The following is a 25970-nucleotide window of genomic DNA, read 5'->3' as shown; positions in this document are numbered from 1 at the left end:
GGAAAGAGAATTTCAGGTGAGCGCATCAAATATAAAGGCATTTAGGTGGGTAAGAACTTGAAACTTTGGGAGTAGGAAGAATGTCATTGGTTCAAGTGGTGTGTGAATGGGAGATGAAGTTGAAGAAAGCTGGGAGATGAATCCTTAAGTATTTGTAAGACAACTGGAGTTTTGATTTTATTTTGACTATTTAGAAAGTTAAGGATATAATTCAGGAAACGGGGTGACAGGAAATCACCCACATGTAATAAAATCATGTGGCTACTATGTAGGTAATGGAGGGATGTGATTTTCAAGACAAAATAAAAATCCTCTCCATCCATTGATCTCCCAGTGGTAATCACTTGTAAAAGGTTGGTTTATAAAAACTCTGCTTTCTAACACCATACACAAAAATGAACTCAAAATGGATTAAAGATCTAAATGTAAGACCAGAACCTATAAAGCTCCTAGAGGAGAACATAGACAAAACACTCTGACATAAATCACAGCAGGATCCTTTATGACCCGCCTCCCAGAATATTGGAAATAAAAGCAAAAATAAACAAATGGGACCTAATGAAACTTAAAAGCTTTTGCACAACAAAGGAAACTGTAAGCAAGGTGAAAAGACAGCCTTCAGAATGGGAGAAAATAATAGCAAACGAAACAACAGACAAAGGATTAATCTCAAAAATATACAAGCAAGTCCTGCAGCTCAATTCCAGAAAAATAAATGACCCAATCAAAAAATGGGCCAAAGAACTAAAGAGACATTTCTCCCAAGAAGACATACAGATAGCTAACAAACACATGAAAAGATGCTCAACATCACTCATTATCAGCGAAATGCAAATCAAAACCTCAACGAGGTGCCATTACACACCAGTCAGGATGGCTGCTATCCAAAAGTCTACAAGCAATAAATGCTGGAGAGGGTGTGGAGAAAAGGGAACCCTCTTACACTGTTGGTGGGAATGCAAAACAGCCACTATGGAAAACAGTGTGGAGATTTCTTAAAAAACTGGAAATAGAACTGCCATATGATCCAGCAATCCCACTCCTGGGCATACACACTGAGGAAACCAGATCTGAAAGAAACACATGCACCCCAATGTTCATCGCAGCACTGTTTATAATAGCCAGGACATGGAAGCAACCTCGATGCCCATCAGCAGATGAATGGATAAGGAAGCTGTGGTACATATACACCATGGAATATTACTCAGCCGTTAAAAAGAATTCATTTGAATCAGTTCTAATGAGATGGACGAAACTGGAGCCCATTATACAGAGTGAAGTAAGCCAGAAAGATAAACACCAATACAGTATACTAATGCATATATATGGAATTTAGAAAGATGGTAACGATAACCCTATATGCAAAACAGAAAAAGAGACACAGATGTATAGAACAGACTTTTGGACTCTGTGGGAGAAGGCGAGGGTGGGATGTTCTGAGAGAATAGCATTGAAATATGTATACTATCAAGGGTGAAACAGACCACCAGCCTAGGTTGGATGCATGAGACAAGTGCTCAGGGCTGGTGCACTGGGATGACCCAGAGGGATGGGATGAGGAGGGAGGTGGGAGGGGGGTTCAGGATGGGGAATACATGTAACTCCATGGCTGATTCATGTCAATGTATGGCAAAACCACAATATTTAAAGTAATTAGCCTCCAACTAATAAAAATAAATGGAAAAAAAATTAAATAAAAAAATAAAAACTCTGAACTGAAGTATTGTTCTTTCCACCTTGACCTTTCATTAATTCTTCTATTTTCATTTGTTTTGTTGAATTTGTAGATGTATTTACTTTTGTTATACAGTATTTTAAACAAAAAATATATGTACCATAGATTAAGTTGTAAAGTGTAGTAATAAAATCAACACCTGTGAACTCACCATCAAACTTAGGAAATAGAGTATTTGCCATATGTTTTTCCCTTCTTGAAACTTCTCCCTAAGCAATCCCTGTATCTCCCTACCAGAGACAGTCTACTAACCTTTGTTCGTCATTTTCATGACTTATTCTAAAAATTTCTTCACCTCTCCAAAAGATGTTCATTACTTCACCTTCTTAAAATATTTCTTTAAAATGATATCTTATTGTGTGTAATCTTCTGTGACTTACTTTTTTCACTAGCATATTCTAAAGCTTGTCCTGGTCCTTTCCATGAACATTTAAGTATAAGCTTAATGCTAAATAGTATATATTTTTCTCTGCTTGCAATACTTTACCCTTTCTCCTTTTACTTTTTCAATTATTATTTGATATAGTGTAATAAGTTCTAATCTCCTAAATCAGGAGCCAAATGATTGAAGTCAAATATTGGTTATACCACTTATTAGGTCTGTGATATTGTACATGTTAACCTCTAAATCTCAATTTTGTAATGAATAGGAGAGTACATACCTCAGGGAATTCTTGGGAGATTTCAGTGAGTGAATACATGAAAAACACATGATAGCGCCTAGAAGAATTGATTGAAATATTTGATATATTTGTAATATATATTTTATACACACACAGTAATTATTATATATCAGTACAATTTCAGGTGAACAAAAAAAGGACAGAATTTTTATTTTACTTTTTTCTTTTGGGTGCATCATGTGGCCAATGGAATCTTAGTTCCCTGACCAGGAATTGATCCTGGGCCTTCAGCAGTGAAAGCATGGATTCCTAATCATTCAACCACCAGGGAATTTCCAAACTTTCTGTTTTTTAGAGCCTCAAAACTAGTGCAGACATTGGACATTACTGTTTGGACATTAAATATAAATATAAGAAATAACTATATTATAATAATATGTTGTATATAGAAAATGGTAAAGCTATGAGGGCAAAAAGTTGCAGAGTTGGGTGCATGAAATACAATTCTATATAGGATGATCAAGTTAGGTCTCTCTAAGGAGAAAGTATTTGAGCAAAGATTAAAAGAGATGTTAAGAGTTATCTATACCAGTATCTGGGGAAAGAGTACTCCATGCAGAAGAAATAATCATACAAAACCTAAGGCAGAAGCATGCTTGGCTTGTTAAGTAACAGCAGGGGAACAGGTGTGGCAAGCCCAGGTTGAGAGACTAATAGAAGATAATAATAATAGAAGATAATGGGGACAGCTCAAATAAATGTCACCTAAAAATAGGCAGGCTCCCCAGGTGGCTCAATGATAAAGAATTTGCCTGTCAATGCAGAAGGCACAGAAGACATGGGTGGGCAAGAACCCCTGGAGGGAGGAAATGACAACCCACTCCCTATTCTTGCCTGGAAAATTCCATGGACAGAGGAGCCTGGCAGGCTAGAGCCCATGGAGTCACAGAGTCAGACACAATTGAGCATGCATGCAAAAATAAGCATAATTCTATCAACTCTCAGTTGAGATTTCATTTCTTCACTGCAGTGTTCTCAGATTTCCTAGACAAGGACATGTTCTTTTGTTATATGCACTTAAAAATTATTTTAATTATGTATCATAATAGACATTAATAAAACCACACAAAATTTAAGTGTATGGCACAATGATTTATCCTTCCCCAGATCAATTATTAGAATATTGGCAGTAACTTAGAAACCATTTGAATGCTTCTTAATCAGTCATCTCAAGACATAATCACTTATCTTAACTTTTAACAGTAGCTTTTGTTTTGCATGTGTTTGATGCTTATCCACATGAAATCATCCAGTACGTATTCTTTTATATGTTTTCCTTCTTTCCTTGGGCATTTTGTTGCTGCAGGAGACTATGTTGCTCTTTTATTTTCATTACTATGTGTGTTCAGTCCATTCAGTCGTATCCAATCTTTGTGACTTGATGGACTGTTCCCCACCAGGCTCATCTGTCCATGGGATTCTCCAGGCAAGAATACTGGAATGGGTTGCCATACCCTCCTCCAGGGGATCTTCCCAACCCCCAGATTGAACCTGTGTCTGCCTGCATTTCCTGCATCACAAGCGGATTCTTTGCCCACTGAGCCACCTGGGAAGCCCTTCCTCACTCTACATTATTCTATGATTTATGTGTCCATCCTACCATTGATAGTCATTTGAATTGTGCATAGTTTTCAGCTATCATTAATAATGCTTCTATAGAGATTTGTGGACATATTGTACTTTTGCATTTATTTTGTTAATTTATATGTGATTAATGTGTCATGTATTAGTCTAGCAGCTCCATAAAGGCAAAGATGTTTGTATTTGCCTTTCCCCTTTCTATTTTCTACATTAAAGAAAATACATACAATTAACCAATAAAGCAAATATAAGAAATTGATTCACAGTATTTCAGTTTGAATTTTGAAGTATTTTTCAATAGAAACATTTTTTAAGTGTCAGGTTTATTGCATCGGTTTTCTTATTGTACTTTTATTATTTTTGCTTTGTTTGTATGTGTAATATGTGTATTTTCTGACTTATATAACAAAATAGTATTTCCAAAGGATAAACATGACTCAATATTCATAAAACCAGTCATCTAATATTTTGAGAATTAGGTACTCCTATTATTTGAGTTCAAATATATTTGAAACATAACCCTTTTGTTAGTATTATAACTTTTTCATCCTTGGAAAAGCTTCTGAAAATGTTTTGTTTCCTGTTGACAAGACTGTCATTTCTTTTTTGATCCCTAACTCTAATAAAGTAGCTATACAGTAAACCAGAAGAAAAATCTCCCCCCACAATGGAAAAATATTGTTCTGCTTTCTTGAATCATCAGACACTTAGAAAATTGAATTTGAGAATATATGATGCAAGAATTTCAGTTCTCTATAAAACTTCCTACTATATGGAAATAAATAAAGATCAGTTGACTTCCTTTGTTTCCTTCAAAAGATAGAAAAGTCAAATAGTATGTAACATGTAAAATTACATTGATCTTCTCATAAAATTAATAGAAAATGTTAAGTTTAGTAGCATCTTAATAATACTCTGTTCTTTTCATCCCAAACTATGTCTTCTTACAAGATTCTGAATTAAGTAAATTTTTGTTACTAAAGCTTCAATTTAATGCCCATTTAAACATTCCCATAAAATTATAGTGAAAATAATTTGTTTTACCTTAGAAATTAAAATTACTAAATTCTATCTAGAGTACACTTCAATGTATCTTCATATGTATCTTCTATGTATCTATATATGTATCATATGTATCTTTTAATTTGGCATATCATATTACATTTGGGGCTTCCTTGGTGACTCAGTTGGTAAGAATCCTCCTGCAACACAGGAGACACAGATTTGATCCCTGGGTCAGGAAAATCCCCTGCAGAAGGAAATGGCAACCCACTCCAGTGTTCTTGCCTGGAAAATTCTATGGACACAGGAACCTGGTGGGCTACAGTCCGTAAGGTTGCGAAGCGTCAGACACAACTGACCAACGAAACCACCACTATTACATTTATTTCTTTTAAATAGTTATAATGACTTCTGGCATAGGTATTTAAGAATACACTTAATAAGAGCCAATGATCATCATTATTTTAGCTCCTGATGTCCTCATTCTCCTGTACTGCAAGCTTGTGGGAGCTGTGTTTGCCAGATGCCAGAAATGAAAGCCTCATATAAACCTGTATTACAGAAACAAAAAAAGAGTGACTTGTGTGAAGTTTCACTGTGTGGTGATTTTATTTCCTTTTCTTTTTTCTTCATCCAGAGCCGAATTCGTAGAATGTGGAATGATACAGTCCGAAAGCAGTCAGAGTCTTCCTTCATTACTGGAGATATAAACAGTTCAGCATCACTCAACAGAGGTAATTAGAAATATTTTTTCATATTTACTCTTTTTGTGATTACTTTAAGAAGTTCCTAAATGCATTGCTTTATTTGCAACTTCTGGACTTTTTTCCATATGATAGGAATATTTCAAAGATATAAAATGTGGTTGAGTGTAGCAGTGTATTCCATTATTCATAAGGCTTCTTTTTTCAATCCTGAGTTTTCAGATCTTTTCTGAAAGTAAGCTAAAAAGTGAGAAATTTCTTTCTCTAATCATCTGCCACTGCTATAAACTGGTGAGTTGTCAGGCCTCATTGGAAGCTGTGAAAATGGGCAATTATGTGGCTATATAGTCTGCTAAGCATCATAAGAGTTCCACGTTGTCCCAGGTATAGAGCAATTTCTTAGTCTTTGTGGAAGTAAAATTATACTGTCTAATATACTTAAGGCAACCTGTGTATTTGTGGAAAAATCCCATCTAATCTTAATATCAAAAAGATATGTTCAGATAATATTGGATATTTAAAGATACAAAAGGAAAAACCCACTATATGTAAATTTTATACACATATGTATATAATAATTCTTTTGGTGTGTATATGCTTCTGGTTAAAATGTTTATGGAATATCATTTAGATTTTAAAAATGATGTTCCCTTAATCTACTATTTTGTTTGTGCTTAATCTTTCTTATTCCCTCTGTCTCTCTCCCTCTCACTTTCTCCCTCTCCTCCCCGCCCCCCATCGTAAATGTATGTGTGAGTGTGAGAGAGAGAGATTAAAATTAAATTGACTGCAGTGAAAATGGGTAGAAACAATGTGCAGAGCTGGGGTACACTACAGTCTGTGCTGGGAAATCTTTAGAACATAGTTTTATCTGGGGGATGGTGCTGGCATGAGCACATTTTAATCAGACTGTCCTAAAAGAGACATTTTTTGATGCATATGTTCGGTGGCTATTTTCATGATTTCTTATGATCAATATTGTTATTTTTATTAGCTCCAAACTATAATTGTTTGCTTTAAACCTGCTTCTGTCTACTTTGTGTTACATCAAATGCTTAGAAACAACTAATTCACTAATTATGGCTTATGATTAAGAATGATTCAAATACTGGTGTTCTCGATTACTTTTAGTCAAATAAGTTGCATCTTCTTTATATAAAGAAGTTATAACAAGTAGTGTCAAAGTTAATTTGATTTAGGGATTCATCCATGTTGTATAAATCTTGATTGACTTCCATGCTTATATGTGTGGTAGTGATAAAGTAACTATAACCTAGTGATGATATTAAATTTTCTACAACACTTTTGCTTAAGTTAGAACAGTGAGTGCAAATATTCTTCCAAATATGAAGAAAATACATTAAAGTAAAACAATTACCTTCTTGTATTTTATTTCATTTTCAGATTTTTATGTAGTATCTCATAAGTGTTCTCTTTTTAAGTTTACTTTTATGATTAGTTTTATGAAAATTTAAATATGAATACTCTTAATTCTTTGACATATTTTCTAAATCAGAGCAAATATATTATCTACACATGCCTCCAAAGTTTAGGAAATAAATTGCTTTCATAGTGACAGATTTTCTTTTTACTTTAAATAGTACATGGAAATAATACATTGAAAATGTATAGATAGTTCCTTTAAGAAAACTATTCTTTTTTTGAAAGCTATTCTTAGTTATAAGATTTTCTGTTAGGAGTATCTTGCATCTAATGATCACAGAAACCACAGAATGTATTATTTAAACAAAAGATGAGATTTGATTGTAATAATGCACCATTTATTTGCTTACTGTGAAAACAGAGAAGCTACTACTTATATGAAGACATGTAGACTACTTGGCTGAGCATTGTGATCTAGATTTATACTGACATTAAAGTATGTAGCTTTATTAAAAAATATTTTAAATGAGTAATTTTTATGACCTTGATCTTAAGGTCAGTTGCATTGTATAAGATTGCTTTACCCTTTTTATTTCCTTCTCAGAAATTTCATCAACTGGGACTATGTGCTATGTATGACTAGGTCAATTTAAAATATATTTAAAGAAAATAATAATATTTTGTATTGTCTGACTATATATTAAATCTGTTTTAAAAAATCTTCAGTTTTAAAGGATACTTCTTAAAGTCATTGAAGAAAAGGTACAAAATTTCTTGTGATATCCAGTAAGTTATTTGATGATGACTTTGGGGAGAGGGTAAAATTGACTTTATGATTTGTTTGAAGTATGCCTATGCAGTGATCTTCTCCTTCAGGATATATATTCTTCCTTTCACTCAGTGACTTTAATGGGGAGACATCATAGTGATCTTCCTGATCTCCTATATTAATTTCCTAGTCCCCTGAGTCAGAAACTCCTCATTTTATTCTCATCTCATTATTTTTTATCTTAGATGAGTGCAGTACTTTAAAATTTTATTTCTTCATATTATATCTCTGAAGCTAGTCTTTAACTTCCTTCTTTAATCTTGTCTTGTTCCCCAGGGTCCTATCTTCCCTGCATTCAGGCGTGTGTATCATATTTAGGTAGGTGGCATATAAGATTCACCCTTCCAAATAAACACTTCAGTCACCTCAGCAGCATAATTATTTACATCTATGTATTCAAAAGAGTATATTCTCTATTATTAAAATAAAAGCATTAGGCACTACATCTTTACATCTTCATATATTCTAACTTCCCATTCATTCTTAATTTCTTACGGTTATAATTTTTTAATTTCCAACTTCATTTTCCTTTCTTTCTAAATTAGATATTTTAAATCTCTTATGATTGTCTTTAGAGTGCTTCTGATCTTTGAAAACTACAAGAAGTTGTCTAAAAATTAGTCTTATTTTCAACTCAGGATTTCTTTTCTATTCATACCACTGTCCAATTCATTAAAAGAAAATTATCTTAAAATTCTGTATGTCTTATCATCTGTTCTTCCAAATAAGAACCATTATTATTATCTTTGGGATTCATTAAGAATAAAAAAACATCTACCATGCGGTGAATAAATCCTTCTCAATGGTTTATATTTTTTCAAATCATCTCTAATGTTTGGTTCTTGAACCAACTAGTTATATCCTATATATCAGATTATCTGTCTAGAATCCCCAATGTGATCAATTTGATTACTATTGGGATTGTACTCCTTGGAATCAAGGAAGACTTTGGAAGATTTATTGATAATTTTCAAATTTATGATATCATTCTTATACGTTCTCTTGGGGATTTTGTTATTTGGTCACCTCATCTCTTTAAAAGCTTTCATTACATTGTCCTTGGAATATCTATATTTTGAAAATGTTTTCCAAGTGTTCCCTATACATTTTCAGACATTTTTCTTCTGATGATTGGTTTGCCACAATGCTACACACTCATACAAATCCAGAATTTCATGAAGCCAATTCCCCAAATCTCAGAACTAACATCAAGTTAACTCCACCCACGCTACTGTATACACAGGGAGAAGGAACTTTTTGAGAGCCCTGAGGTGATGGTTGTTTACAGAGAGTTTCAGAGAAAGTTAACTCTGATCCAAGCCGTGTTTCACAAACCCCACGGGATAATTTGTTCCTTTGTTCATTTAAATATATACAATTTGCATATACCTTGACGTCATCTTCAGTTCCCAAGCTGCTCCCAGGACAGTGAAATGCTAATTCAAATTTTTGGTAGCTCAAAATTCCTGATAGTAGTAGAAACAATTTGTAGCTAAGGTTAGCTTTTCCACCTGTATCCCCTACCCTCAGCCTCTACTGGCCAAACTGTATTCTGAGTGATTTAGAGTAGCAAACTTGAGTTTGATCCAAATATGTACCATTTAATGAGAAAATCTCTGGTAGTTCATTTATAATAATTGTTACACATTTCCACTCATTTTGTAGATTTATATAGAAATTGGGATATTTTCTGAAATGAGATCTTATTAGGCTCTATCATCATGAATAGTATTTATATCTCTCATTTCTTTTTGTTTAATAAGTTGAATTGACATCAGAAATTTCTACTTAAAAATCAGGATTTGGTAGGTAGATGCTACCAATATGTCTGAATTATCAAAAGGTGCCTCCCCCGCTCCCAGCTGTGGATTGCAAAAATGTGCCCCATTTGAGTGACAGAACCACCAAAAAGGCATTTCTCCTTTTGGAACAATGACTTGGCTAGTACTGTGAATTTTATTTTCCCCTACTTCCCATTCTCCATCCCATCAACATCCCACACAGTGTAGATTTTTCTTCGTGGAGATATGACCTGTAAAGCTGTCTTTATGTAAGCCAAGTTTAAGTGTTACATGGCAGAAGAATGTCTAATCTGTAGCTGTATTTTACATAGCTGTTTGACTATGGAGTGTTAACCTAGGAACTTTCAGTAAATTGCTGAACTTTTCAGGGTTTTTGCAGTAGGGATATAAATGGTACCCACTTCAGAGGGACCTTGAAAGGATTAAGTTAATATATCGTAGTTGCTTACAACATGCCAGGAACATAATAAATACTATTATTATCATTGTATTCACAAGTTCATTAATATTTTCTAACAAATGAAAACTGATTCTTGCCAGTGCTCTCAAGTAATCAGATATTAAAATTCATCCTTCATTGCAAAAGTTTCTTTCACTTTGTAGTTTCTAGTAATAGGTAGGAGGGATGAGGTAATTACCTGAATGTCAAGTAAAAGAAATAATTTACCTAATATGGTGCTCCCCTTGACACTAACCAAAGGAAATAAACTAATAAAACTGAATTGTCTCTTTTGAATTAGAAATTAAATGCAAATTGCACCAGCATAAATTGCGTTATTTGTGATTTGTATCTATATTTTACCATTGAGGAAATAAAGGTAAAATATATTTTCTCCCTATCTTAGATGGAATAAGCAAGCACAACCTTCTCTTTCCTCCAAGCCCTCTTGTGCTTCAGAGGCTTAGAGACACTAGCTCAATGGAGACAGGTCCTCTAGATAACCATATACATAGCAGAGTAGGAATATGACTTTTCCCTTTTTAAATTCATGTCTTCTCAGAACCTATATTGTCTTTCCAGGAGGTTGGTCACTGGGACAGATGAAACTTCACAAGAAATCATTGGCTGTCTCCTTAATATTTAGGCTACTAAACACATTTTATTTTTTAGTTTTTAAAGAAAAATGCAAATGAAAAAATATGTGGTCTTTCACTATAATTAATGATTTATATATATTAAAACTACTAGGGTGAATACTCAGACTCATTCACTTTACCTTATTAATGTCAGTAAGTATAATTTGGCTTATATGCATATGATAGGTCTTATTACCCCCAAAGCCTTGCTGTTTTGAAGGATTATAAAATCATTGGCTGTAAATATTAACCAGATTCAAATATAATCTGATGTCTATTTGTGAAATTTGTAGACACCATTAATCATATGCTTAAGAGAACTTGCATAGCTAACAGATCAGACTGGGCTATATAACAAATTACTTTGTTATGAATAAGTATTTTGATGACATCATAAGTGCAAATGCAGTAAATATCCTATGCATGGACACATTTTTTATTTGAGATTCACCATTTTATTTATATATAGTATTTTTTACTTTTATATTTGTGATTGTTAATGAGGCAACAGTGATTTCTGTGTTTCTTTCCTTTCTATGTATCTTCAGTATTCCTAAAGTATATGATAAAATAAGAGTATCTCCTGTTTTAGGGAAATCAGTTCAATACACAAAAGCAAAATGGATACAGATTTTAAAAGTGAAATATTGCATCAAATAGATAATGTAACAATGCTACTAATAACCTGATTCCTTGATTCCTCAAGGAAGACCAAGTAATTTTCAGAATGAACTTTCCATTGCAATATGAGATATATTAAATATTGATCTCTAGTCAGTCTGGGGCATATGTTCTTGCTATAAATTGTTAGCAGGAACTGAAAAAGAAAAACCTTTAAAATGCTTGCCCAGTGAGTCCTACTTATGTTTTGCTCTTAACTTTGTCCCTTTGTTAGGAATCCTTGAAATCATCCAGGCTGTCGCAGCCAACAATACAATAGTAAAAATGATGCTATTACTATTGTTATTATTATTATTATAACTTTTAAAGATCTCTTCACAAAAAGGGTTATTTATGTAGTGTAGATTTCTTATTTTTATAGAATATGATCTTTCTCCCTTTATATTTAATTTATAGTTAGCATTATCTCTTACTGTTTTGTTATAAACCAAACAAGCCACAGTGAGATACCTTGATAACTTCTAAATATGTTATAGAATATTTTCAATTAGTTTTAAAATACTACTCTTTTGTGTAAGTTGCTGAGGATGTAATATTTTTTTTTTAAAGAACAATATCTTTTTTGAGAACTAAATATGAATACTCCAACTTATCTTCAGAAATTACTGGTGTTCTTTTCTCTGCTAGAACAAAATATGCTCCTCTTTAGCCTTCATAAAGTTGAGATTTCTCCATTATTGTGTGTAACTGTCATTTTCTTATTGTACCCTGTTCATTATTTATTATCCATTATCTTTATACCCATGAATAACTTGGATTTCTTGGTAACTTGTCCAAAATCATGTGGCTAATAAAGTACAAAATCTAAATTCCAAACAAGATCTTTCTGACCATAGAGCCCTACTTACAGCAATAAAAATTTTCATTATTTTCCTATGATGACAACTTTCAGGAAGCTTACTGAGGATTAATATTAGGATATTTTCCAAGAATGTATTTCAGAATGATTTTTATTACCTTGTATGGAAATAAGTTGTTCTTAAAGCACAATTATTCACATCTTTATTTCTTAATTGCCTTGATGCAATATTCATTTCCTTTCACTTTATTTTGTTCTAAGCACAGTTCTTTAGTATGGATTCATTCATCCTACTCACTTAGGGAAAGAGAAACTGTAAGATATTGTGCATAAATAGGGGGATGGATTGACAATAACATTTTTTTACAAAATGATTTGATATTGAATATGCAGAATTACTAAACATAACTGTTTTAACTATATATATTCAAATATAACTGCAGGACTTAGGTTTCAAGAATTTTCTGATCATTCTTTTTTCCTGGAAGTTCTCAAATACAAAAAATATCAAGAAATTTTATTAGTAGAATCCTTTTCTCTCTTATTTTTAATTTCTTATGTTTCAGTAAAAGGATGAATATTTTGATTAGAGCAAAGATTGTGTTAAAAAAATCTGGTAAATAGCTTCTGCCTATAATAATTTAGTAATAGAACCAAAGATATAACTTTTCCAAATCTCTATATTCGTGAATTTGATGTTCCTTGAAACTGTCCTCTCAGACACAGTTTCTTGGTATAATAATACCAAGAAAAAAGTTGCAAATTTATTTGAGTTGATTTCAATTAGGTAGTGATAGTGTTGTAAGTTAAACTTATTAGTTTTATGTGTTAATTTCAGTTTTAAAAAAATCTATGAAACATCTAATTCGAAATCTAAAAACAAACAAAACTAGACTGTACCTCTTATCTGGAAAAATGCTCCTACTATATTATAAGCATAAAAGTTGTGATAGTATAAATGCAATATATAATATCCAAAGTTAATTGAGTTATCACTTGTTCAGATTTTTTTCTAAGAAATAGATTATATTAACTTATATCTGCTATTCTGAAAGTGAATAGAAGCTAGTTCATTTACATGAAAAATTAAAATGTGGAAATGGGATGTATTTTTATCATAAATAAAGTCTTATTAGAAAAAAAATACTTAAATTGTCATTGCCCATAATTTTGTAGTATCCAAGTAAAATAGCCCCTGTTTATTGCATCCTGAGTCTTTCATTTTATATAGTTCAACCTTATATACGACCTGCCATTTAAAAAGTAAGTATTTATGTGTTAGGCACTCCTTTGATCTTCGTAATAGGCTTTCCTCATAACTTATTATTATAAAGGATGTGGGTTCTTCAAAAACTAAAACAAGTTACCCATCACATTCGTAGAGTAATTTACAACACCAGAAAATCATTGGAGAACTAAGATAGGTTTAAGATGATATTACAGATTGAAGGAAGAGAGTTAGTCTCCATGTAGGAAAATAGAAACAATATGTTTCCTGAAATAGCCTCAGTCTAAACAAAACAGCATTGAGCTGATTATGATTATATGACAAAATAAATTTTCTCTGAAAAGCATTATCAAGAATCTCTGTATTCATAGACACCTTGTTTTAATTCATATCTGCTTTTCTCTATATACATTTTAAATAATGTTTCCAAATTTAAAATACAAACTTTAGCTGGTATAGGCTTCCCCTTGTGGCTCAGACATTAAAAAAATCTGCCTGCAATACGGGAAACCCGGGTTTGATCCCTGAGTTGGGAAGATCCCCTGGAGAAGAGAATAGCAGCCCACTTCAGTATCCTTGCCTGGAGAATTCCATGGACAGAGGAGCCTGGCAAACTATAGTCCATGGGGTCTCAAAGAGTTGGACATGACTGAGCGACTACCACTAACTTTCACAGACTTTCTGCATGTGAGTTTGGATAATTTGCACACTATAAGTATGCCAATATAGGGCAAACAATTTTATGAAAAGTCATACTTTCTTCAAATTGTAATTTTAGGTTGTTTAATTATTATATTTTACTTTGTTCTGAAATTTGTTTTATTCAGCAAAAAATCACAAGCAGTTTGTGATTTACAAATGAATAGAACTGTGGGAATAAACACATACCACGTTATATACACTACATTCTTACTAAAAAGAAATGTGATTTACTGCTATTTTATCTGTGGTTAAGTACTTTTGGCTTATTATATTTGGGCTCAGTATTTTTTGTTTTGAGTACTATGCCAATGTATTCAAAATGTCTAAGTTAAAAGCATACAGAAAGATATGGCTCTGACCACAAAAGATGAGTTTTAGAGATGAATGACTGAGTAGTATAGGTTCATCATTTCTACTTGCAGACCATCCACCTCCTATTTTGTGAAGCAAAGACTCACCAAGAATTCTGATTTCCAGCCCTGCCACCATTGACTTGAGTAGTCAGAAAACATAAGATCTCTAAGAAGCTTTCTTTCAACTAATTATGTAAAAAATAGCAATGACTATCTAATGGCATAAGTTTCTTCAATCAAGAACAACCAGGTTGTGTTGCATTGCAGAGCAAAAAAAAAAAAAAAATATATATATATATATATATAATACTTTAAAGCTTTTAGAAGAAAATGTATTTTAGATTTTAGGTTAAAGGAGTTCTTAAAAATAAAATAACAAACATAAACTACAAGAAAAAGATAAGATTCTCATCTCAAATTTAAGCAGTACTCAAAAAAAGTGAGCTATTGGAAGGAGATGTAAATAGTACATGTAACAACAAAATGTTACTGCCTACATTGTAATGAATGTCTTCAAATTAATATACAAAATTCGAGTCTAATGTGTATGTGGGCAAAAGATATGAATGGGCAATTCTCAGAATAAAGAACACTTACAGTCAGTAAATATATGAAAAACTACTCCATCTCTCTAGTATTCAGGAAAATGCGAAGTATAAGGGTAGTATGATATATTTCATGCTCAATCAAATTGGCAAATGTCAACCAGACAATACTAAATCCTGGCAAAAATTTAAGAAATATGTACTACTTGTGAAAGTGTGAATTGATACATACGTATTTGAAAAAAATAAAAATGTTGGCAACACATGACCCAGTAATTTTACTTCTAAGTATTTATTGTAGAAAAACTCGTGTATCTTGACAAGAAGACATGTATAAAGCCAATTAGCACAAAATAAGGAAGAGAATAGGTAAAATCTAGGCCTCCTGACTCAAAAGCTCTGAATTTGCATATTAAAATAGAGGTGACACCTCTACATTCAGAATATTCCATTTTATACTGAACTAACAATAATCCAGTCTTTACTCTGGAGAAAACATGTCATTGAAATCCATATTAATAGATTCCCAGTGAATGAATTAGCTATTAAAAGAAACTGAAGTATCTCTCAACCATTTGAAAGAAATTTAATAGGCAGGTTGATTAAAATTTAATAGCAAACTTGTTGGCTATTAAAAGTGCATAGTGTGATAAATCAAGATGTCAGCTCTTCAATTTATGACTTTGGGAAAAAATGATGAACAAGCTTTTGAGTTTCAATAAAACATCTCTTCTTTGACACTTTGTAATTTAATTAATTGTTTGAATAAAAACAGTGAAAAAATATAAAGTTATGGTATCTCTGGCTTTCAAATTTATATCACTTTTAAGGATACCATGCAGATTATGTTACTTTTATCATTATAAAAATCTTGGTCTTGATATGGCTGTCTCTATTTTATAAAGTAGCCCTTTAAAATTGAATTAATCATTGCTCTCACTGTCTTTCTGTAGATTGCATTTGTGTACTGATATTGTTTTGTTACACAAAAAAGCAGAGAAGTAGGAAACAAAATATTTCAAATAGACACTGTCTATTGAATCAGTTCTCCATAGTTCTAGAAGTCTCTTTTATCTACTTTTATTTTTGTGTGTTATATAAATTAGTATGTGAATATGAAAAATAAACTAATTGAATTTACAGAAAAGCATATGATGAAAAAGTAATACACTACTATAAGGTTCCTAATAAAATTTTGTTGAAACATATTTTTGGAGAAGATACTAAAATATGTTTGAAAGTCATTGACTTAAATATATTTAAGAAAAACTACCAGAGTAATTTTGGCCACCTGATGTGAAGAGCTGACTCATTTGAAAAGACCCTGATGTTGGGAAAGATTGAAGGCAAGAGGAGAAGGGGACGACAGAGGATGAGATGGTTAGATGGCATCACCGACTCTATGGACATGAGTTTGGGTAAACTCCTGGAGTTGGTGATGGACAGGGAAGCCTGGTGTGCTGCAGTCTATGGGGTCGCAAAGAGTCGGACACAACTGAGCGACTGAACTGATAGCTACTGATACTGACCAGAGTCATGTGTGACCTTGAATAAATTATGAATATCTCTGCACCTGTATTTCTTTACATATTGTGTGATGATGATAGATTTAGATAATGTTAAAATCTCATTGCATTCTAAATTCTTGGTTATAACCTTTTTCCATTGTTACATTGCAATTGATTAGGTGATACTTACATATGTAAGGCATACTTTGGGTATTTCTGAATCATTTCTTCCAGATTTCTTGTTTATTTATAGGTCCCTTGCTAAAGAAAAATACATGCCTTTTTTCCTGTTTACCACTTTTCTTAAATACTTAAAAACGAAATAAAAGCCACAGTACTCACATTCTTGTATGAGCACAGTTGAGTACACAAACATACACCTAAAGCTTTTTACATGCAGTTTTAAGGGTTTCACAACTTTGTAGACACCATTTCCTGGTGAAAGAGTCCTTGCTTTACACTGAAATTAGTATTCTAAATTTCTACAAAAAATACATTATTGGTGAAACTGTTTTTACTTATACAAAATGAAGTCTCTGCTGTGAGCCAGTATTACTCTCTGAAGACAAAAGCACAAAGACAGCACTCAGGCATAACTCTGCTTTGTGTAAAACTCTGACTTGTATGCATTGGTCAATATATATAATGAAAATGACCTCCTAGAAGACAAAACAAAGCTATGCCAAACCAAAGGAGAGAGAACCGTGAGGGTATTGAATGGAGGATGAGGTATATTAAGGAGGGAGGAACCATCTGGGTAAAGGTATTTTATTGAAAGAAACCAAACAGAATATTTACTATGCTATATTTATGCATATTTATACATATAAAATATACTTATATATAAATATATATAAACACATATATATATTTATACATAAGAATTTTAAAATTGAGGTATATTGATATGTGACTATTAGAGAATGGTTTTATTCAATTGGTTCATTGGATCACCGTGGTCTTAAATTTTACAATTTTGCCTGTTTAATATGATCAGTATGAATGTAAGTGGATTTTTTTTTTTTAATGAAGTGTGAGGGGCAAAGGAGAGTGATAGTTCAAGTTATTTTAAGAACTTTTCAGTATACTTTTGTTAGCCTGCTGTCAAGAAGAAACATTGTTTGAATTATGTTTCTGAATTATATAATATAGATTCAAGTGAGGTCCAACTGTGATCTTGTTTCAGATCTGTTCTTCCCTTCACAATTTCAAAGCAGGTGAATCTGCCTTAGATTTTCAGTCCTCAATTACATGTATCACATTGAACTGGCCTAGGCAAGGCTGTCATCAGGGCCTCCCAGTGTCAGAACACATATTTTAGTTTCCTAAGGAAAGATATGTAGCAGGTTTGTGGTAAAATACTACACATTTGAAAAGAATATACTCATTATTCCATTCAAATTTTACTCATTCAAAAACTTTTATATCAACCTCAATTTTCAGATATAATTTTTTTAAAAAACCTCTTCGTAAAATGACTACCTTTGATTTTACACTTAGTCTTTTTCAGTAGCACAGGGTCTGACAAAAAACGGTCAGAAAACCCTCTAAGTTTTCAGTGTGGAATATGAAAATCCTATTTTGTTTTCTATCACACTTTTGCCAAAGAAAAAGATTTTGGTCTTAGTCCTTTGTTGACAGCCTTGTTAATGAGTCGCGTGTGTTGAAATTCAATACCAATTCCTTTCCTATGGTTTTATTAAAGAGCTACCTCTTGTTTCTGATAGCAAATAATCAAGTTTGACTAGACTGTAGTCAGGATGTAATGAGTCAAAGAATTAAAAAAACAGCTATTTTTACATAGCCGCCTTGAACTGTTTTACCCTATTTAAGCTTTTTGCATCATAGCAGTATGTGCTATTTTTTTCCCCTATAATTATTATCTGCAGTTAATATTCAGGTAGCATTTACTATTTACAAATAATTATATGAATATTTATCTTTGCTTTAATAGTTTCAGTATTTCATGGCAGACTGTGCTGTCCCCCCCGCCCCCAATTATTATCTACAGTCAATATACAGGTAGTGTTTACCATTTCCAAATAATTATATGAATATTTATCTTTGCTTTAATAGTTTCAGTATTATGGTCATTGGTGTAGTATTAGAAGGAAATAAATCACAGTAGATGGGGAAATAGATGGAGAAACAGTGTAAACAGCGGCAGACTTTATTTGGGCTCCAAAATCACTGCAGATGGTGATTGCAGACGTGAAATTAAAAGACGCTTACTCCTTGGAAGGAAAGTTGTGACCAACCTAGACGGCATATTAAAAAGCAGAGACATTACTTTGTCAACAAATGCCCATCTAGTCAAGGCTATGGTTTTTCCAGTAGTCATGTATGGATATGAGAGTTGGACTATAAAGAAAGCTGAGTGATGAACTGATGCTTTTGAACTGTGGTGTTGGAGAAGACTCCTGAGAGTCTCTTGGGCTGCAAGGAGATCCAACCAGCCCATCCTAAAGGAGATCAATCCTGGGTGTTCATTGGAGGGACTGATGCTGAAGCTGAAACTCCAGTACTTTGGCCACCTCATGTGAAGAGCTGACTCTCTTGAAAAGACCCTGATGTTGGGAAAGATTGAGCACAAGAGGAGAAGGGGATGACAGAGGATAAGATGGTTGGATGGCATCACCAACTCAATCGACATGAGTTTGGAAAAACTCTGGGAGTTGGTGATGGACAGGAGGCCTGGTGTGCTGCGATTCATGGGGTTGCAAAGAGTCGGACATGACTAAGCGACTGAACTGAACTGAAATCACAGTAGGAATTATACAAATGACACTCTGAAAAAATTTACTCAAAGTATAAAACTACTTATAATTGAAAAAAATGATTTTAGTTTTCATATTTTCACAATGTCATGGATTTCACATAAATTTTTTCTTTAATTAAGGAAGTATTTATTGAGCTGTTAAGAACTATCCTAGACATGAGATACAGAGCAGTGAAAAAAACCCTATGTATTCTGTTTTCTGGGTTTTCCATTACAGTGAAATTAGCACATGAACAGGCTTTTCCCATACAGTGTATTGTAACTATCTTCCTCTCCACCTCCCAACATCAATTTATTTCTATCTTCAAGCTGACTAACCAGTAGGTTAAGTTTTTAGTGGCAAAATAGTGACAGATGATCTGTAAACACTGATCTTCTTGGAAGTCTTCAGCAATTTCACAGTTATTAGAAGGGGAGTTTACAAATCAGAAGTTACTTGGAGAGAAAGGGAAAAGACAGGATGGACAGAACCTTGGAAAACAGTATCAGAATTCAAAGTGACCCAATTAAATTGGAGAAGCAGCCAGAAGCAAACAGAACAGACCTGGGGGAAAAGACAAATGAAATACAATGTGAAAGTGTTAGTCGTTCAGTCATGATGATTCTTTGCGACCCCATGGACTGTAGCCCTCCAGACTTCTCTGACCATGGGATTCTCCAGGCAAGAATACTGAAGTGGGTTGCCATTTGTTTCTCCAGGGGATCTTCCCAACCCAGGGATTGAACCTGGGTCTTGCCTCATTGCGGGCAGAGTCTTTACCGCAGAGCCACCAGGGAAGCCCAAAAAATAGCCATCACTTTCTAGGAAAATTGCCCTGTTTGGCACGCCAACAGGAAACATGGCCTCTTGAGATTACAACAGCTATGAGTGTCCATGAATAGGTATGAACTTCTTGCACAAGGTGAATCAAATGAAGCATAATTGTCAAGTTATTCAGATATCTCCCTCAAAATTTCAAACTAGCAAACTCATAGAGCTTATCCATAACCTTATAGCCTTTGCAAAACATTGATCACCAAACTGCACATCCTGCTCTGTAATTCCTGTAACTGAGCCCATTCTTCTTATAACTCTTCGGTTTCAGGGCTAAAGTCAGTTTCCGTGACACTAATTATATTAGTTTTAAATGGTACATGAGGTATAAAAATGAGTGATAGTATAAAAGCCAACTTAATTTAAATAGTGATTCTTTTTCTATCAGGAAGAAAGTTCCTTAACACCAATGATAAAGAGAAAGCTGATTTTAGTTTTAAGTTTAAAATTTTTTTTAAGTGTTTATCTGGTTTTAGATTCAACAGCAGTTGGATCTCCAATAATGTCACTCATTAGGACTGTAGATTAGTAGCTGATTCTTCCTTGCCCTCAGACTTGAAACAGCCTACCAAACTCTTGCGGTAGAGATGGATAGTGTGCCATTTCAGCAACCCTGTACCATAATACAGCTGTATGCCAATCCATTGCTGCTATTGTTGCTGTCCTTTTCTAACTTAGCAGGAATTCATGATAAATGAGAAAACTAAAATTCAGTCTTCCTGTATTAGTAGATTTCACTGATAAAAGTGCTTTAAATTTAAAATACTTTTAAAGATTAGGAAACCCCTAAGAAAAGCAGAACAGGAACTTTATTCTAGGAAAGCTAGAACCAGATGGATTATCTGTACAAAGTTTGATAGTTTCATTAGAATCCCATTGTGGAACTCCACTTTTTGTTCTCTTATTATTAGCTTTTTTGAAAACCAAATTCTAAACAGAAACCAAAATTTGAGTCACCTGCTTCTTGCCTATGCTTGATTCTTCCCAACATAATTGTTTACTTGTTCTATAGGTCATCTATTTTTAATTATATTCTTTTATTATGTATTAATTTTTAAGCTCAGGTGAATTGACATATTAGTTTTCAGTGTATGACATAATTAACTTCTTGTATATATTATGAAATTGTCCTCACGATGAATCTAGTTCACATTCATTACCATACATAATTAGTTTTCTTCTGATGGTAGCTTTTAAGCAGATCATCTTTTACATCGGCATAGGAAAAAAAAAGGGATATTTTCTTTTATAAGCTATGTGAAGTGACAAGTCATCTTCCCAGCCTACTGTTTGTTTTCCTATTACTTTCAATAATGTGTAGGAATGAAGGGAAATATACAGAAATGCACATGTAAGTCCCAGAGATAAAGATCTTACCCTTATTTGATCTATGAGAAAATAAAAGAGTTTGAATAATTTCATATTTTTAAGTTTTACTCTAGTTCATTTTAAGTTCTTACACCCTTCATTTTTTATTTAAATTTTCATTTATAGTAACTTTAGAAAACAATTACTTGTATTAGAAGACTAACTTTTTTTATTTGAGAAAAGTCTGTGATAATAAGTATTACATAGATACAATTTGCAGGTAGTTTGTTTTTTAAAAATTCTGGGCAAATCAAATCCTGTCCTAGTCAGTTTGTCTTAAATTTGTGGAACATCAGCAATATCCATGTTTAAGATGAACAGGATTCAGTTTCTTATCTGAAAGACCACTATAGCCAACTCATTTTAGCTTTCCTTACTAATATACCATGTATTTAATTCATCAATGGAAAATAATATCCTGATGTACCCATTTTATAATAAGCTGAAAATCTGTCATCTCACTGTGTAAAGACATTTAAATATATATGAAATACAATTTTAACAAGTATTCATCAAGCATATAGTAAGTAAAAAGTTGTGTGCTAGTTCTTTGCAGAATGTGTAGGATGTAAACATATGGCTTATTTCCTGATATAACTGAAACCTTTCAGCTCTACAGATCAAACAAGCTTTGTCTGGCCATAAAATTCTCCAAGCCAGAATACTGGAGTGGGCAGCCCTTCTTAGGGTACCTTCCCAACTGAGAGATCCAACCCAGGTCTCCCACATTGCAGGCGGATTCTTTACTATCTGAGTCACCAGGGAAACCCAAGACAAGCTTTAATGTCCTTTAAATCAAGAGTTCACTTTCCCAGTTTTGAGGTTAAAATATTTATTTGACTGGTAATTTACCGTATAACAGTATGATTTTTAAAAAATTTAAAACTGCCATGGCTAAGTTTTCCCTTTTCACTTTTTTAACATTTCTATGAGCAACTGAATGTTCCTATTTTATTCATTCAGTATAGATTACTTTTTATTTTGAGACAGTCGTAGATTCACTTGCAGTTGTAATGAAATACTACAGAGCTCATATACCTTTTTCCCAGTTTCCCTCATTAATATCTTATAAAAGTATACTACAGAGTCACAGCCAGCATATTGACATTGAAATGTCCCACCAGTTTTGCTCAGATTTCTTCCGTTTTACTTGTATTTAATTGTGTGTGTGTGTGTGTGTTTTAGTTCCCTGTAATTCTTACAAGAATGAGTGAGTGAGTGAGTGAGTGAAAGTCGTTCAGTTGTGTCCAACTCTTTGCGACCCCATGAGTAGGTTTGTTTATCCACCACCATAGTCAAGATACAGGGTCATTCCATCAAGGATGCCTCATGTTGCCCCTTTATGACCATGCCCATCTCCTTCCCACTTGCATTTTTCAACCCTAGAAGCCACTAATCTGTTCTGCGTTTCTATAATTTTGTCATTACTAGATTATTATATACATATTTATGGGATCATTCAGTGTCAATCTTTGGAATTGTCTCTTTGACGCAGTATAAGAGCAATTCATCTAGCAATTCATCCAGGTCATTTTGTGTATTGATAGTTGTTCAGTTTTATTTCTGAGTAGTATTCCATGGTCTGGATGTGCACAGATTGTTTAACCACTCACCAGATGAAGGACATCTGGATGCTTTCCCATTGTGGACTATTACAAATAAAGCTGCCATGAATCTGTAGGTTTTTGTGCCAGCATGAATTTCCAATTCTCTGGGATAAATGTCCAAGAGTACCAGTAGCTGGGTGTTATGGTAATTGTATATTTAGTCTTTTTTTTTTCATTAATTTATTTATTTTAATTGGAAGCTTATTACTTTACCATATTGTACATTTAGTTGTATAAGAAAGTCCAAAATACTTTTCAGAATAGCTGTACTACCGTATGCTTCCATCAGCAAAGTATGAGTGATCCTACTTCTCTTTATCCATGCCAACATTTGATGTCATCCCCACTTTTAAGTGTATAGTGATATCTCATTATGGTTTTAACCTGTTATTTTCCTAAAGCATTCTTTCTTCTTTTCTCATTATGAACTTGTTTGCCACCTGTATACACTTTGCCATGACACGTCTGTTTATATCTTTGGTCCATTTTCTAATTGAATTGTTTTTGGTTTTGTTTGTTGTTGATTGTTTTTTACTGTTGACTTTTTGGAGTTCTCCAAAGTCCCATATATCCCAGATACTAGTCCTTTTTTGGACTGCCAACATCTGTAAATTTGCTTGCAAATATTTTCTCCTGTTCTATATGTTATATTTCCATTTTCTAATATATATATATATTTAAATTAATATACAATGTTTTCAACCTACCCTTATGCAGTTTGTATTTTTCTTTCTTCAGTTATTTTTTCTTTATCATCTAACATAAATACATATAGATCTATGATTTTCGTATATGGCCTAATTCTATTTAATAAAACGGTCTTCTAAAGCTTTTGCCTTTTGGGTTAAATTGCTATGAAAGGTGGGAGGTTGTAATGCATGCTGACAGTTTGTTAGAGACTAAGGACTTCTATTCATAAAGAAATGAAAGAGTTTAACTTTCTTACTTTGCAATGCTAAAACCCACCAGCTGGAAAATGGAAAATGTAATTATATGTATTGGTTGATACCATGAACTTAATATTTTATTTAAAATATTTTAGAATAATATCCTTATGATCATTTTATCAGATTTGAAAGTTCACTATTGCTTACTATGGTGAACTAGCAAGTATGATTGCATTTTATTTTATTTCAATTTGAATAAGTCTTCCTCATAGAATTGTAAGCAATGTCAAAATCTTCTGTTGTGTCCACAACTGCTCTCCAAATGAGTGTTTTATCATAAATGTTGCGTTTTATTATTTTCATTGAAAACAACCCAGTGGTTTCTGTGATTGAATGAATGTTTTAATTTTAGCTTTTCTTTCTGTGTTTTAAACTTTCTTTCAGCTTTTGTGTTTTGTGTTTTGTTTATATGGAAGATTATATTTTGCTTTTTTAAAAAATCTTTCATTTTTAGCAAGCATGGGAATATATTCTTGCTTATACTCTGGGAAAGAGAACACCCTAAGTGTGGCTTAACATGATAAATCATCTTCTTTCTTTCCCATTGACTCAGATATGTGCATTGTTGGAAACGTGTGTGCTCTAGTGGCATATATTTTTGAGTCTGACTAGCTGCCTGCCTGTAATCAGGACTATATCAACTGTTATCATTCTAAATGTTTCCTTTCTTTTTTTCAAACACATTTGCCTGATTGACCTTTTTTTTTTTTTCTCTGTCTTTCTATGGGGCTGCTCCAGGAGCCATGGCTAATCATCTTATAAGCAATGCCCTGCTTCGTCCGCATGGTACTAACAATCCCTATAATACATTGCTGGGGGAACCGGCGGTCTGTAACAACCCTTCTGTCAGCATGTACAACACACAAGGTGTGCTGGAGTTTATCTTCATTTTTTCAAGTGAAAGTCCCATTTTATGTAGCTTTTATGGCCACATTCTATTTTTCTTTCCTTCCTCCTGCCTTTTCTTTCTTTTGGAAGCAGACACACAGACTCTTTTCACCTTTCACCCTTCTTGGTGCTTTTATTTTCCATTTTCCTTAGGTTTTCCTTAGTAAGAAATGGATTTTTCCCTTCTGATAAACAAATGCTTGATTCACCAATATGTGTTTGTTCTCTGTAATGTTATAAAATGTTTTGTGGTTTGTCAGTACTTTTCTTGTTGTTGATTGATTTCCATACTAAATACCTATGTATTCATTTTGAGAAATGAGCTATTTGCCTAAGGTAAGTAAGATAAAGAAGACTTGATTCAGTAATCTTAATGCTATAAGATCAAGAAAGTTATCTTACTCTCTTCTACCATGAAGCACACTCTAGGCACAAATATCAGTATTAATGAAAGCACTTACATCAACTTCATGGAAAACCATGAAATAAGCTGTGGAGGAAAGAACAGAGAACTGAGCAGTAACAGATCAAGTTCTGCCCTATCTTAATATTGCCTGTATGCACCGACTCAGGAAGGTCGTGAAATGCTTCCTCTACTGTGGCTGTGTGTCAACAACAAGGGTTTTGGATATGGCTCCTCTGTATATCCTCCAACTTTAAATTGTATCTCAGATAAGCATAAGTCTCTTTAAAACCACTTACAATCTAAGCCTTTGTACGTGACACTACTTTTTGTTAAGATAAAAATAATATATTGGGGGCCCAAGAAATTAAAAATATTCATATCATAAATTAAGTGACCACAGGAAAAAAATAATTACTAAAGTAAAAGTTTTGTAAAAGAAAAATTTTAGTCAGTGATCCACCTATTTTAAGTTATATTTGAAAATAACTCAGTATAACAAAGAGACTTCAATAGCTCCTTCAAGCTGGACGTGATAGATTAGATATATTT

At 33.1% G+C, this 25970-nt stretch overlaps 1 protein-coding gene across 5 annotated transcripts in view; it reads left to right on the top strand.

The window, feature by feature from the left end:
• The window catches only part of ADGRL3 (adhesion G protein-coupled receptor L3), a 938528-nt gene that overhangs the window by 898977 nt on the left and 13581 nt on the right, over window positions 1-25970 (top strand). For all 5 annotated transcript variants that reach the window (XM_065913896.1, XM_065913892.1, XM_065913894.1 and 2 more), the window contains one exon: window positions 5639-5735. In XM_065913896.1, the coding sequence (XP_065769968.1) occupies window positions 5639-5735 (97 nt within the window). The remainder of the gene's footprint in view (window positions 1-5638; window positions 5736-25970) is intronic.

Source organism: Muntiacus reevesi, chromosome 22, assembly GCF_963930625.1.
Source record: "Muntiacus reevesi chromosome 22, mMunRee1.1, whole genome shotgun sequence".
Classification (NCBI taxonomy): domain Eukaryota; kingdom Metazoa; phylum Chordata; class Mammalia; order Artiodactyla; family Cervidae; genus Muntiacus; species Muntiacus reevesi.
This window is presented reverse-complemented; position numbering and strand designations above follow the sequence as displayed.